Source organism: Myotis lucifugus, unplaced genomic scaffold (assembly GCF_000147115.1).
Source record: "Myotis lucifugus unplaced genomic scaffold, Myoluc2.0 scaffold_301, whole genome shotgun sequence".
NCBI classification, from domain to species: domain Eukaryota; kingdom Metazoa; phylum Chordata; class Mammalia; order Chiroptera; family Vespertilionidae; genus Myotis; species Myotis lucifugus.
The window spans coordinates 642,866-658,859 of record NW_005871349.1 but is presented as its reverse complement, the minus strand read 5'-3'; the positions used below and the strand labels follow the sequence as shown (position 1 = coordinate 658,859).

The following is a 15,994-nucleotide window of genomic DNA, read 5'->3' as shown; positions in this document are numbered from 1 at the left end:
GGTGGTGGAATCTGTCACACAGCAGAATTTCCCCAGTTGTTAAAGCAACCTATCTAAAAATGGGATTTTATTAGATCTTTAGAATCTGGAAATAGTCCAGGAAGCTTTTGAGGTAAAAAAGTGTCAGACCTAAAAGTGTCTGTGGAAAGTTTGTTAATACGAAACTGGATTGGGGAGTCATAGACAATCTAGAAAAAAAAGAAAAGCAGAAAGAAAGATAAAGGAAAGCAAATGAACATAGTGAACACATTAGGAATTCAATAGATGTTAGCTTCTTTCATCCTCCTTCAAATTTTTTGGAATTCCATAGAATAAAATCAATGTTAACTAAAAAAACAAAAACAAGCACAACATAATATCACACATTTTACAAGGATCACAGGTAAGACCATATTTCAAATACCTTAGAGTGCTTGTTTGTGTGGAACAGGACTAGGCATCCCTCCTTCAGATTTTGAGGCGTTAGGGAGAGGGTAAATAAAAACACTAGGCTGGGAGAGAGGGAGGAGGGGGATGAAACAGTGTATAGTGGGGCCCTCACCAGTGTCCTGACTAACGAGGTTTTTGAGATACCAGCTGTCTCTCGGCCGATTTTTTGCATTGAGTTGATAGAGTAATTTGAGTTAACGAGCTCCTTAACGAGCTCGGTCTCTGAACGAATTAAACTCATAAGTCAAGGCCCCACTGTACTTAACTGTGAAGCAATGGGAGGAGGGGATTCTAAGTGTGGGACTATTTAGATAACAGGATCTATATGATTCGCTTTGAGCTAGGAAGGCTTTATTTACAAGTTTTGTAACTTTGAAAAATTCCATCGTGCCCACTAGTACAAGAAAAACACAAATTAAAATATGGCAATGACCAATATCCAGACTGCAATAAAGACAGTGGTAATTTTTAAAAACGTTTTATAATAGAATATAGACAGAGGATGTACAGAGGAGCAAGCCACAGGAAAACATCATCATCTTCAATTGGTTTACTAGACATCATGGTCTGAGTAGGATCTTAATTATACCAGATAATTATGAAAAAAGCATCTTTCTTTAAGAGAAATAGAGAGTCAGCATTTCCAAAGATGCCATTGTTATTCTGCATTAATTAAGAATCTAATAAGGAACTCATGTTGAAATCATTATGCAGTAACTATTAAAGCAGTAAAACAGCACACACAAGAGCATTTTAATTTCTGCAAGGCACTATGATTCTTGTATCTAGGAAACATAACTTCTGAAACGTGAACTTTTATTGTATGGAAATACTGTTGCTATCCATTAAAGCATTTCTTTAAAAAAAAAAACCCATAGATTTTTCTCCCTCAGTATCTAAGCTTCTTTGTGTCTGACTCCCATCATTTTGCAGAAATCAGGAGAGTTGAAGTTACAATGGGATTTTGATGACAACTCCCCTCCTAACTGCTGCCAATATTTCTCAATGATGTGAATGTTTCTTCTCATGGAGACACACGGTACACACAATAGCGCTCCTTTGATCCTTAGCTTCCCTTGAAAGAGGAAAACATCGCCTGGAAGCACTGTAATTGTTTCGTTTTATTTTCCAATCATGTGATAGAAATCATGAATGGAAAAGAAAAAAAAACAACCACCAAACCATTCTGGGCAAAGAAATGAAAAGCAACCGCATTTAAACCGGAAGCTTCGCGAATTTAACAAAAATAGGCCAATACACTTCATAAAAAGTGGACCAGCCTTCATTGTTTTGCTGTCAGTCGGTGTCTCTAGTTTCCACTATGATATTCATTTTAGAATGTTTGCAAATACCTTATTGCAAAAACCAAATTAATGGTATAATACCAGATAAAGCAGACGCAGCCCCCCTCAGAAAGCATTTACCTGCATGAAGCGGCCTTCTGAGGTCCCCAGGTTAGCGATGGTGAGCTCCCCTTTAATGAAGGTGGATATGGATGTTAAGAGGACTTGGTTGAATTGGCCCATGAATAAGTCGACGCGCTGCAAAGCTGTAGTAAACTCCGTTCGATATTCATCACTGTGCACTTCACAGCCTGATGAATTTCTCAAAAGTGTCTGGAATAAAACATGATCATAGAATTAAGGTGAGTCCAGATGAGAGTGAGCTATTAAGAAACTTTTCAGTACGTCTTTTCAGAGCCTGGAGGGGAATGGTGAGGAGAACTGTGCAAATAGGCCCAGATAGGCAGAAACATTTCCAGTGACCTGAATGGCTCCAGGACCGTGAGGCCTGTTGTATGTGCACATACTCTGAACTGGGGGCACACTTTACTATCACAGTGTGTACCATGGTTCATTATGTGCATAAAGATGAAACCTAGCTGGTATATTTAAAGAAAAATAAAACTGCAAATGTCTCAGTCCTTGACCTAAAGGTAATGCTTCTAGCAGGCAAGTCTAATGAGATGAACTTCGACTGGAATAGTAATAAATGTTGGAGTCATACTTGGACATTATATTTTATTCAAGTTTTTTCTTTTAATTCTCACCAGAGGATATGTTTGATTTTAGGAAGAGGAAGGCAGGGTGAGGGAGGAAGCGGCGGGGGGGGGGGGGGAGGAGGGGGAAGGAAGGGAGAGAAAGAGAGAGGGAGGAAGGAGAGAGAGAGAGAAAGAGAGAGAGATTAATTGGTGGCCTCCTGTACGCACCTGTCTGGGGATTGAACCTGCAACCTTTTTGGTGTACAGGACGATGCCCCAGCCAACGTATAATGCATAATGCATAAAGTATAATGTCCCGAGCTGCCCAGCTATGGCGGGACATTATACTTTAAAATGTGTGCCTTTGTGCATCTGTGTGCAGCGAGGTGGCGCAAAGTGGTGGTTGATAGATAATTCATGGGAGGCAGCACAGCATAGACCCCAGTGCCTGCATCAAACCCTGGTCCCTAATGCCTGCTTACTTTATGTAGTCCCTACAGTCTCTCTGTGTTTGTGAAATTCATGTCATCTCCATTTCAGTTCCCCCAGCTGTAAAACTGAGAGAATTATAGAAATGTGCCTTACCTTAGAGAACTGTTGTGAAGATTAAATGAGCTAGTTTATAAAAGTCCTTTACAGTAGAACCCAGCATGCAGAAAACACCACTTACATATTTGTCATCATTACAGTGAAAGGCTCAAAACATGCAAATGCTGTACATCAAATGCCTCAGTAACCAGCTTACTGAAAGGCAATTACCACTCAACCAGGTATTTATCCTTCAGGTTCAACTTCAAACGGAAGGATTTAAAAAAACACTGTCCAGTAATATGTGACAAATAAGAGCTCCCTTCTCTTTAACACTTCAGTCTCCTGTTTTCCTCCTGCTTTTCAGGCTGCAGCATTTATGGCTCCTTTGCAGGAAAATCCATGCCTGGCTATCAATGTTGGGGGTTCTCAAGGCTCCATCTTAGGGCTGCTCTTCCACTCACTCCTCATACTCTCCCCCAGGCTCTCAGGCTCTCCTGCAACAGCTATTGCTATTTAGTTGACACCTGTGTACCTCCAGACTACCCCTCTGCTCTGAGCTGACTGTGCATAAATTGCACTATGAAATCTGCACTCAGACAGCTCAAAGACCTAAGCTAAACATGGCTAGTGTAGAAAACACAGTCTTCCCCATGCCTAATCTTATGGTACAAATGCACCCCAGTGAATGGCTCTACCATTCCTCCAGGTGCACAAGTCAGAAACCAAAGGGTCACCCCTGATTCTTTCCCCATGTACAGTTCATTACCAATTCCCAAATCAATTGTCCTTTCTAAAGATCTCCTGGGTCCATCCAGTTTTCTCTATCTCCACCACATCAACCTTCCTCCAAGCCCTCCCTCCATCCCCCGACCCTCTCCTGGACTTCCTAACTGGACCTGCCACACCAGTCTTATCCAATCTCTTTCCTGATCCAGTCTCTACATTGCAGCCAGATTTTCTTCTTACAACATAAGTCTTACCATATAACTCTGTTTAAAACACTTAAAAATGTCTCCTTATTGCTCTTAGGTGAAGGACACAATTTTTGTGACCTCTTGGGCCCTGCCTCATCTGAATCCTACCCAACATCTCCACACTCACCCTGCAATGTGCTACCCTTTGCTCTCTGTGCTCCAGCAAGCTGACCTTCTTTCAGTTTTCCACATATGTCATGTGTCCTCTCGTTACAGGGCCTTTGCACATGCTGTTCCCTCTGCCTGAAGTCCTCCTTCCACCTCCATGCACTCTGTAAATGGCTATGCCTCCTTCAGATCCCAGCTGGTCATCATTTACTCAGCAGGCCTTCCCTGATCCCAGTACCTAGGTCACATTCTTCTATTTTGGTTATATGATTGATGTGAGACTTCTCTAGGTGGCTCTCTGGGATTAGGGACCTGTTTGTTCACCACTGTAATTGCTTATAATAGATGAAATACCTCATACAGTAAATCTTCAGTGAATATTAATCGAATGAACAAGTAACTGAATCAATTATGGGTAGATGGGGAATGAGCGTGGAGATATGAACCAATATTATCAAAGCTTTTTTTTTTTAAGGAATATAGGCAGTTAAGAGTTTATAAGGGATAAATAGAATGTCTGACTACTAACTATCCTGACAAGATAGTTTCGAATTGGTAAATTTGGGACAGATAACTAGGAGCAGGAGGATGTATTAAGGAAAATGAAGGTTAACTTGGAAGAGAAAGAGGGGAAAAAAAGTTCATTCTTACACATCTTTGTATATAGCTATATAAATCCTGGAAAATTATTTGAAGATTAGAAATTCTCTATTATTATCCCATTATATTTATAATAACTAGAAAATTGTCATTATATTTCAAACCACCTTAGTGTTCAAGAACACATTGAAATAAAAAATTTCATTATCCTTATATAAAATCACCTTACTCCTTAAGGTCAAATTTCTGTTACATGGAATGTGACATTCTTATATCTACTCTCTTTTACTGTTTAAAAATCACCCACAATACTATTTTATGTAAGCAACAACTATGTCTTCATTTTAAATAGTGACAAATTAGCAAACAGAGTCTCTGAGATGCTAAACCTACTGACTCATAATTAATGAAATGTTTTAGCTCTAGACATGCATTTTAATACATTAGTGAATGCTATTTAATTAGAAGCTTTTCTTCACTAAAGTACTATAGATTACTCTGAGGCGTAGCAGACAACTGAGATGTACCAGCAATTCAATAGTAACCGATTAACTGGTAATTAAGTTTCCATTGGTGATCAATCATCCATTTTGCAGAGACAGCTAGAATTGAGGGGACCTGCTGAAAGGAGCAAATACCAGTTTTAAACTAAAGGCCATTTCAAGTATTCCATTATAGAGGTGACTACTCTTCAGGGTCAGCTTCTGTGCTTCTTTTGTTCCTTCTCTTGCTTGAACTTACCCCCTTTTTTCTTTAATGAGGTGGCATCCAGGAAACCTTAAACCCTCAAAGTCCAGTGCTGGTGGAGTTATGAATTCATTGGGATGTAAAACAGCTTGCAGTGAATGGAGTAGAGTCTTTGACTGTAAACTAGTAACAGCCTTCTATCAACAAGAGGCCAGAAATGGTCTTATTCATTTTTTATCCCTACTATGTTTTGTGCCCAGCACGCAGTCTGTATTGATAACAGCTCGCTGAAAAATCAATGTATCTGCAAAGTGACCAGACATATAGCCCGCGTGCCTCCCCAGCTTGCTTTGTGGTCTGCCTTTCTGAACGGGGTGAGCAGGAGAACGGAGGTGAGCTGGCTTCTCAGAGTGTCTGAAAACCTGCAGGGACTTGCTAATCATTTTTAAATGAAGGAAGAGTAATATGATCAGAACTTCAGCCTCTTGTTTCCTCATGTGGAAGGCATAAATGCAGAAACTCTGAGTCAGAGTTGAGGTAACATTTACTTTGTACGCTTCCAGGCTTCTCCTTCAGGAAATAGGACGGTCTCTAAATGGAACCTCCTCAAGGACCGACAAGATTAAGTTATGTCTCTATTTCCCCCCAAAACACATTCCTAAGTATAGAAACACTGCAAAATGCTGGAATAGGATTTACAGAACTCTTTTATTCTGAAAAATTGTGCAGATTGGAACCAAAAAAACTAACATCATGTCAGGGTCAGGTGGCATTCAGATTCATAAGCCAGGAGAGCCTAACTGTTTTTGTTCTTAATTTTCTCCGTCACCGAGATCTGTAGGAGAGGGGTAGGGGTCTGAACTTCCAGAAAAATGTACCATTCCAGGGTTCACTGTAGGAGAGGGAACTACTCCTTGACTCTTCCTGCTGAGAATCATGATAAACTCAACGACTGGGGTCAGGGTGGCAGGACTGGCCTAGAGCCACATGCTGTCTTTGAGCCTGAGTAGAACTTTAACTCCCAGAGAGCCTTGTTTTCGGCTCTCAGCACTGCAAAGATAAAGCGCTGTGCACATAGCACTAAATCTCGCTCTTATTCCCTGTGCCCCTTACAGATAATGACTGAACGTGTTGCTGCTTCTTTGCACAGGGAAGCTGGTGTGGCTTCTTACCACTTTATGCATAGGGAGCTCTCCGCTGTGCTCTTGGAGTGGGGTTGGGTCCAGCAGGAAAAGCAACGACAGACCGACAGACCGGCTGCTAAGGGAATCCTTGCCACTCACACTTCCCTCAAAGCCGGGAGGTCTTGAGCTTTGGGAGAAAACTAAGAAAGGCTGGTGGAAAGCAGTTCTCTGGTACAACAGCTGCTTTGGGGCACCACAGGGAAGGTTTCCCCCAAGCACCAGTTGGGGAGCCAGACTAACGCTCTCCTATTCGTAACAAAGGGAGGAAGAAGGAAGGAAGGAAGGGAGGGAGGAAGTCTATCTTTTTCCTGCACCTACACTGTGCCAGGCACTGAGGTTGGGCATTTCCACATACAGCCAGACTCACAGCGGACCCGTGAGCTTTTATCACACTCAGTTTTCAGGAGGAGGCGCAGGGCAAACCAAGGGCACGGCTACAGCGTCCAGTTCACACTGGACCTGACATTAGGATTTAGTTCACTCTGACTGCCAAGCTCATGCGTTTCTTTTGCTACTATGTCCTATTCCGGGCAAAGTTCTGAGAACCGCATAATTACCAAAGGGGAAAGGGCCTTAGACACCCCCTTACTCCAGCCCCTAATTTTATGTATGAGGAACAAAGAGCTAGAATCATTGAGCAAAAGTTTATCATTTAACCTGTAAAAAACCTGCGAACTCTTGAAAGTAGGAAATGCAGATTCACCCACCTCTGATTCCTTTGCTGAGAGAAAGACTGGAATTAATAATTGTGGGCTGTTCTAGTCATTTTGGCTTTCAAATTTACCTCTCTTGTTAACTTACTATTTTGGCTCATTATCATGTTTCCATCCAGGTAACTTTGACATTTCAGTCATCACCAACTCCTCTTTCTCTAGCATTTCCCACATCCAACCAGTTGTGAAATCCCACTAGACTCGCTCTGCAGCATCCCTCCTGGCTCTGCAGCCACACCTCCACCCCTGCCCCAGGCTAGGAGTTTTCTCTCTGGCCTTTTGGTTTCCTATCTCATCTGCCTTGAAGCAGTTATGCTTTGTCATTCACTTTTTCCCCAAACCTAGTTGCTTCCCAAAGGCCTGCAGGAAAAGTCTAAATTTCTTATAGGACATCCAAACTAACCTTGATTTATATTTTAGGTGTTTTTTTTTAATTTTCCCATTAAGGTGAAGGATCAGATGACCAAATGAGTCTCAGAGGACACAGGACCCTTCCCATTCTTGGATTCTTGCATTTGCCCTGGCAACTGATGTCCCACTGCCTGATAGGTATGGACACCCACTCCTTGCTCATGTAAACCTGAAGCTTGGCTCTCTTCAATGTCTCTCTTTACAAGGTCTTTAGAGTAACAGGAGTGATGTGTTTTAATGGGTGGGAAGGAGGTACTGTGACAAAGAATGAGGTGGATAGTATAAGGATGCAGGAAGATAATAATTTATCCCTGACATATATGTCAAGAGGGAAAAAGAAGAAAGAAAAAAATTCACCCAATACAAATACATTGTTTAGGCAGAGACACGGGTAGTACAACTAAAGGCAAGGGAAAGATGAACAACAACAAAAAAATCACAATCGTTGTTTATCCACTTTTCTGAGGGGGAGAGGATATGATTGGGGTGGGACACACAGAGGGCTTCAAAGGCCTTGGTAATATTCTCTTTTCAAGCCAGTGGCAGAGAAGTCAGTATTTGTTTTATTTTTCATACACACAACACACATACATATATACAGCACATGACATATATATATTTGAGCATATTATAATAAAAATACATTTTAAAAGAAAACAATGAATAAATGGGAAGTGAGAAGTGGAGAGAGCCTATTAAAAACTCTCTCCAATTTCTTTTTTTTGCTGTTTTGTTAATCCTCACCTGAGGATATTTTTCCATTGATCTTTTAGAGAGAGTGGAAGAGATGAGAGAAACATTGACATGAGAGAAACACATAGATGGGTTGCTTCCTGCACATGCCGCGACCAGGGCCCGGGCCAGGGAAGAGCCTGCAACCAAGGTACATGCCCTTGACCGGAATCGAACCAGGGACCTTTTGGTCTGCAGGCTAATGCTCTACCCACTGAGCAAAACTGGCTAGGGCAAAAGCTCTCTCTAGTTTCTTGATGTCCTAAGCAGGTTTGAAACATTCATGACTTATCACAGCTCATAGGAGCTCACAATAATATAGTAAAGCCTCGATATAACAGACTAATTCAGGTAAGGGGGTGTCCATTAAAGCCGACAGTCCATTATATAATAAAGTCAGTTTTCCAAATGAGTATGTTAAAAATTGACAAATTAGTTAGTTTACATGTTTTTACTTATATAGACATGTTTGTGTCATTAAAATTAAGTATGTATGAAAAGTTTAATTTCACAGGAAAGTTTTCTATATATATTACAGTAATTTTAAATTTATATTGAATGCATGTGTTTGCCAGTCATCTTGAGTAAACAAATGCACATGGCTGGGGCATGGCTTAGCGCATGTGGCAACAGAAACAATTACCGCATGAGGTAGTGTGATCACGTGCTAATCATTCCCTGAACATTGTTTATGAGCGGCGACTGTTGGATTTATATATGTTCACTATAGTTGTAGATATGCAATATTTATTTATGTTGGCAAAATTACTACAGTGTTTTTTTTTCCAACATGTGGCCTATTTGCTAACATTTGTTAAAAATAACAGTGAATTAATAGTAAAAATAACCTGTTAATTTAATTATAAGCAAATCTTGGTTAAAAGCATTTTAAAATGAACAAGGTATTAATGTTCACATATGACATAAGGACTGGAAATTTTTTTCCCTTAAATCCAAACTCCATTAAATTGAGGGCCGCAAAACCGAGGGTTTACTGTAGTGCTAAATAACAACTGTATAGGGGATTGTGATTTTCAAAGTACATTATTGATCTGGACCTCTGAAGGCTGAGTTGGGTTTGTTGTGAACATCCTACTTCTACCGATGAAGAAAATGAGGTTCAAGGAGTTATGAGTAAATATCACAGCTTAAATCCTAGTTGTTGATTTCAAACCCTATATTCCTTATATTGCATCAGGCTACTTACTTATAGGCTCCTACAGTGTTTCTGAGACAAACCCACACTCTAGGGCTGATCTAAGGACCCGGTAGAAAGAAATGAGCATACCTGCAGGACAGGACTAGTTGCACCCCAGCTAGGATTTGAGGGGTCACATGACTTCAGGCAAATCATTTTATTTTTCTGGGTCTGAGTTTTATTTTATAAAAAGGAAACTGAAGTGCTATATACCTCAATGTATTTGATTCAAAATGTCTCCCCTAATTAACATTATGATGCATGTAGTGAATATGCAATTACATTTAAATTCAGTATAATTAAGAATGTGGTATGTTTAAAATAGTGATTCTTTTAATTGATCTATAGGACAGATTTAGCTCATCTATAGATTTAAATGTCTTACAGATAGATTTTTAAAAGAAATGTAATGCCTTGTAAAATCTTTGCTAGTTCACTCATACCAGCTCTCTTCCTTCCTTGCCCATGAATAAATTAACAGAAGCAAAGTAATCTAAACTTTATTCATAATTATACTTTGTATAGATTCTATGACCATGTAGTAATAGTTTTCAGGGGGATGCCTATTTCAAAATAGAAGGTCCCTCTTTGCCCAGGGCTTTCCTATAGTTGACTAAAAACTCAACTGCTTTAATTTCAGGAATTCCACTTACCCTATTTCCCCAAATTTCATTCAAGTGCTCTTTTCTCTTTACTGGGGAAGGGGTGGTCTGGAATTGACCTTAGGCAGAGGTATAGAGCTTTGAACTTCAATATCAGGTTGATTCTTTCAGACACATTTAAACTTCTCTCAGTCTGTACTCAAATGTCCAAGATGTTAACATCGAAGCCCGATTTTTTGCAAAATGCAGAAGAGTCAGCTCTCTTGGCCAGACTGTTAGGGTGGCTCAAACCCTCAGAATCTGATTACATTGCTTGTGTTATGAACAGGATTCAGCCTGATGATGTACTCAGTGCACACAGACTAAAAGAAAGATGCTTCCTCTATCCTTTTGCTGCCACCAACTCCCTTTGATGACGGACATAATCCCACCTCACAGCTTCAAGCCAAAGTGGTTCATAAAAACCTGAGACCTCAATTGCAATTCTAGCAGGGGAGCAAAGCTGGGGGGCAGTTCAAGGAGGGTTGATTCACCTCTAAGAAGGAAAAAAGGGCATTCTCTGGCTGTGTGTTCACCCTCAGACGGCCACAAACGCAGCACCACCAGGCCAGCCGCTCCTGGCTCAACATTGCTGATTCATGAGATGCTGGATGCTGCCTCAGGGTGATGATGACCTCACTTCACACATCTCTCTTCTGGGGACCAGCCCTGTCTCTGCAAACGCCTCCAGGCCAAGTTTGAATATGCCATTGATGACATTCCAATTATTCATTTTGTTTTCCAAGCTGACTCCCTCTTCTAGCTTTCTACTTGGCATCAGTAGCCACCCTCTCCCTAAGTGTGCGGTCTCAGCCATCTTTGCCATCCCTCTTTTTCTTTTGTTGTTTCTGCCCACCTATTGATACTTACAGATTTTTAATCAAATTAAAGAAATCTGATACTTGGCCTCCTACAATCTGATTTCCTTGATTTCAGACCCTCTTCCCTGAATTCCACCTCTATAAGTATTTAGTGTAATAGTCCCAAAGTCCTTTTTAGTCATGTCTAGCGGTAGTCACCCAGGCCTAGTGGGGAAGAACATGAGTTCAGTGTGGCCCTGCCCTTACTGGCTGTGAAAACTAAGCGAGGATAGATACTTAGCTCTCTAAGACTCACTTCCCTTGTAAAATGGAAAAACACATTCTATCTAATAGAATTGTTTTGAAGTTTAAATGAAATGAATCCAGTGCTAACAACATATTAAAGGATCACTTTCTTCATTCATTTAGTCGTTTAAAAATATTTGAGTACACCTGAAACTAATACAAAATAATACGGAATGTAAACTATAATTGAAAAATAAAATAAATATTTATTGAGAGCTGCAGTAGGTTGAATAGTTTCCGCCCTCAAAATTGATGCTCCCTTGGGACCTCAAAATATGTTCTTATTTGAAAATAGGCTCTTTGATGTGTAATTCATTAAGGATCTTGAGATAACATCATCCTGGATTGAGTGTGAGCCCTAAGTCCAATGTCTTTACAAGAAGAGAGGACACACAGAGACTCATAGGGGAGATGGCCAAGTGAAGATGGAGGCAGAGATAGGAGTTATGCTGCTGCAACATAAGGAATTCCTGGGAGCACCAGAACTGTAAGTAAGGAAGGCTCCTTCCCTAGAGTCTTCAAAGGGAGCATGAACTTGGCCGACACCTTGATTGCAAACTCCAGCCTCCAGACTGTGTGAGAATAAATTTCTGTAGTTTTAAGCTACAAAGTTTGTGGTAATTTGTTATGGCATCCACAGGAAACTAATAAAAACCATACCATGTGACAGATATTGTTCTGGGTGTTGGAAGGATACAGCAATGAACAAAAAGGACTAAGTTCCTGCCCCTGTGCAACTTAAATAGTTATTATTATTGTTGTTGTTGGTCTAGTGGCTCCTCCTAATGCTTATAAAGGTGAAGTCCAAAATTCTAATTATTTAGATTAACAAGCCTCAGGTTCTTTATCTGTAAAATGGAAACACTCATACTTACTTACAGCTAGGAAGGTGGAACCTATAATCTGTCCGCTATTGGTTTTCATTATTATCTAAAGCAGGGGTTGGCACACTTCTTTTGTGAAGAGCTAGACAGCAAACATATTACAGGCTTTGAGTATCATAGGGTTGCTGCAATATATATTGGTTTGTTTGTGTTATTTTCTAACCCTTTAAAAATTTAAAAATAATTTTTAACTTACTGGACGTACAAAAACAAGCCAGTTTGCCAATCCTAGCAAATGCTTCTACCTATAGTCCAACCTGGTCCCTCAGTGTTACATGATGGCACCATGTACACAGGGAGACAAGAGACACACAAAACAGCTAATTAATAATGCAAAGCACAAAGAATATAGCTGACAGATAAGTGCTGAAAATACTGGTACAGGTAGTAAATGCTACACGATGAGAAAAAGGATAAAATCGGTGTGAGCTTCAGAAGCGGGGAAGGATCATGGCAGAGGCTGAAGTTGAGCTGGGTCTTGACAGAAGTTGAATGATTGAAGAGGGAAGAGATAAATATTTGGAGAATATACTTCATGTATATGTGTGTATGGATGTATATGAGTGAAATAAGTCATATATCATATATTTCCTCTCGAGGTATCCTCAGGATTCAAAAAATTCAGAATTCTACAATGACAGGGCCTTTGGAAACCTAAGTGTTAAAACTTTTGCTTCTTTATTATCATTTCCTAAGGTGAACCAGATCTAAAACAGCCTCTTCTTGCACTTCCATCAAAGCCAGGAGTGACAGAGTGATTACTCAAGAAAGTCGTTCCAAGTAAGGCCAGTTTTAATGCTTAATGTGCAGAGGTTTTCTGATTTTCTCTATTTAGTTAACAGAAAACAAATTTTACTGTACTGACTCAAAGGGGTCTAACAGATACTCAGAAGACAGGACACCAGTTACTATGCACTAACCAATAACACAGAAGCAGTTCTTCCCGTGGGAGATAAGAGCCATGTCTGTTCATGTGTCTAACAGTGTCACACCCAACAGAAACAGGCTGATGAATGTCTTGGCTGATGAATGGCCAGAAGAGGTGAAAGATGGATGAAACCTGAGTCCTTCAGCTGTGCCCCAACTACTGTTTAAACAGGGGCTGTACCCTAGCCTGCCCCCACTGTCATCACCTCTTATCCCTCTTTTCCATGCTGCCAGGGGGCAGTGAGACTCGTTCTCCCCTTGTTCCTGACCGTAACTGTTCATCAGAAACTTCAATCTATGGGCCACCTTCCCTGAGGACCTTACCACATTCTTCTAATCTTACTGCATCTACATCAAGGCCAAGCTTAGGAACATTTCTCTCCGTACCAAGCACGGACCTGGTGCTTATGAAGTGGTGTCGCTATGGAGTCTAATCCTGCGGCCACAGTCAGAGCGGCACTGAAAAAGACCTTTGTTCTTAACTAACGTCTTTTCCTTAATCCAGTCATTATTTTAAACTTGAAATCACACATTGCTGATCGACAGTGAAAATCTGTGGATTCTAAATGCAAACTGCATGTGGCGGGGGAGGGTCACCCCCACTGGTACCACTGCTTGAGCAATGTCCACCAGAAGGTGTTGCCTAAAGGTCCTCATACAGACAGTGTCCCCCACTCAGGGGGAAGCTCTATTGACAGGCTCAAGAAGGCCTTAAGGAGCAGACAGGCTGCTCCTGCCTTTCTCTCTTAATGGCTTTAATTGTGTTTTTCCCAATTTTGATTACAAAGCTCTGGAAATTCTACTTATTCACCCTCCCTATCTTCATCTTTCCTTCTCCTTTCATTCTTCTCCTCTTTGTTCTTTGATCCATCTTCATCCCAAAATGGTGGTTGGAGGAGGGGTGTGTGCGTGTGGGTGTGCGTGTGTGTGTGTGTGTGTGTGTGTGTAAGAAAGGGGCGTAGTGGAACTTTCCATAATGTTTTCAGAGCTAATTTGACTTTGGCAGCTCCCCAATTCTATAAATTAGTTTTTAGAGATTTGAAAGAGAATGAAAAACTTTTATCTAACTATTATTTTTACTAACCATAATTTGTCGTCATAATTACTTGCTCATTTGATAAATATATATTTTGTTGAAGCTATTGGGTTAGGTACCGGGAATGTAGAGATAAAAACTATAGTCCATATCTTCAGGGGCACTGGTACCACTGTTGGAGCAATGTCCACCATAATATTTGGAGCAGAATATACTTCATGTATATGTATACATGGGTCCATACACATGTGTACAATATCTATATCTATATCTATATCTATATCTATATCTATATCTATATCTATATCTATATCTATCTATATTTATATGAAATAAGTCATATATCATATATTTCCTCTTGAGGTATCTTCAGGACTAGTGTGGTAGGCTATATGGCAGAAATAATCTGAGGGTGCTACTGAAGTGTGCTGGAAAGGCAGGTTACCCAGAATGCAGCATGGGGGAAAAGCTAGAGGAGATTTCCTGGGGGAAGAAAATGCCCGAGTGGAACTGTAAAGAATAGGCAGAGGCTTATGGTCAAGTTGACAGCGTAGAAAAACTCAGTAGTACTCAGCACCTCCCACAACCACATCAAAATCACAACTAAACGGCAGAACAACCGCATTCAGAACTGCCTGAATCTAGCTCAGTGGTTCTCAACCTTCCTAATGCCGCGACCCTTTAATGTAGTTCCTCATGTTGTGGTGACCCCTAATTTCATTGTTACAAATTGAACATAATTAAAGCATAGTGATTAATCACAAAAACAATATGTAATTATATATGTGTTTTCCGATGGTCTTAGGTGACCCCTGTGAAAGGGTCCTTCGACCCCCAAAGGGGTCGCGACCCACAGGTTGAGAACCACTGATTCTAGGTGAACAGAAGTTCTATAACTAAGGATATAAAGAAGCCACAAACAGACTGGTAAAATGGGCAGAGACCCTATATGGGCTGGTCCCATACCCATGTGTAGCAGTTAAAAACCGAGAGGGATATCTTGACTGCTGAGGTCCCCCCGAGAAGTGAGGGTCTCAGCCCTATACCAGGCCCCCCAGCCCAGGGTTCCAGTGCCAGGGAGAGAAGTCCCCATAACCTCTGGCTGTGGAAACCAGCAGAAATTGTGGCTGGGTGAGACAGAGTGCTGCAGGAGTCCCTGGCATTCCCCCTAAAGGGCCTGTGCAGGGACTTACTCAGACTCACTTGCTTAGAACTCCAGCACTGGGGCAGCAGCTGAGAAGGCAACTTGGACGTATAGGGAGGAAATGAATTGTCTGGCAACAGGGCCAGGGGTGAAGGGGCAGCTTTCTCCCACACAAAAGTGCTGGCACAGGCCATTTTTCTTTGGCTGAGCGACTACCACAGAGCTGGGAGGCAGACACCATATCTGAATCTCCATCAACACGGTTAACACCGTTTGCCCCACCCTACTGACTTCCTGAGACCCTACATACCCCACCCAACTTTTGGGCCCACCTAAACCCTTCCAGTGGCTTTTCCATACAAATGACCTATCTTGGCTCATGCTACCAATTTTCCTAAAATCTCTCAAACAAACAGCATCTGGCCCTGGCATGCCCTATACCTATTGCTAAGTGGCTCCTAGCCTGGCACTAGTGGCAGCTGGCCTTGGTTTGTAGCTTGGCCTTTTCCAGGCACTTCCAAACACCCTCCTGGCTTCTGGCAGACCCAACCTCTGGGCTCTGGAGGCCCCACCCATCTGGCAACTAGGGGCTCTGCCCTAGGGAGGTCAGGGAAAAAACCAGGGACAGACTCAGTGGTGTGGCTCCGGGTGGGGACCACACCCACCACTATCCCTGAAGTCTGAAGTATATCTCCCCCTCAAGGGAGA

The 15,994-nt window shown here is 41.4% G+C and overlaps 1 protein-coding gene across 8 annotated transcripts in view; it reads right to left on the bottom strand.

Moving 5' to 3' along the window:
- MET (MET proto-oncogene, receptor tyrosine kinase) overlaps positions 1-15,994 on the bottom strand; it is a 138,898-nt gene that overhangs the window by 61,352 nt on the left and 61,552 nt on the right. For all 8 annotated transcript variants that reach the window (XR_002832010.1, XM_023763809.1, XM_023763811.1 and 5 more), the window contains exon 3: positions 1,854-2,045. Coding sequence is in view for 7 of the 8 variants with exons in the window: in XM_023763809.1 (XP_023619577.1) it covers positions 1,854-2,045 (192 nt within the window). In the remaining variant the exon portion in view is untranslated. The remainder of the gene's footprint in view (positions 1-1,853; positions 2,046-15,994) is intronic.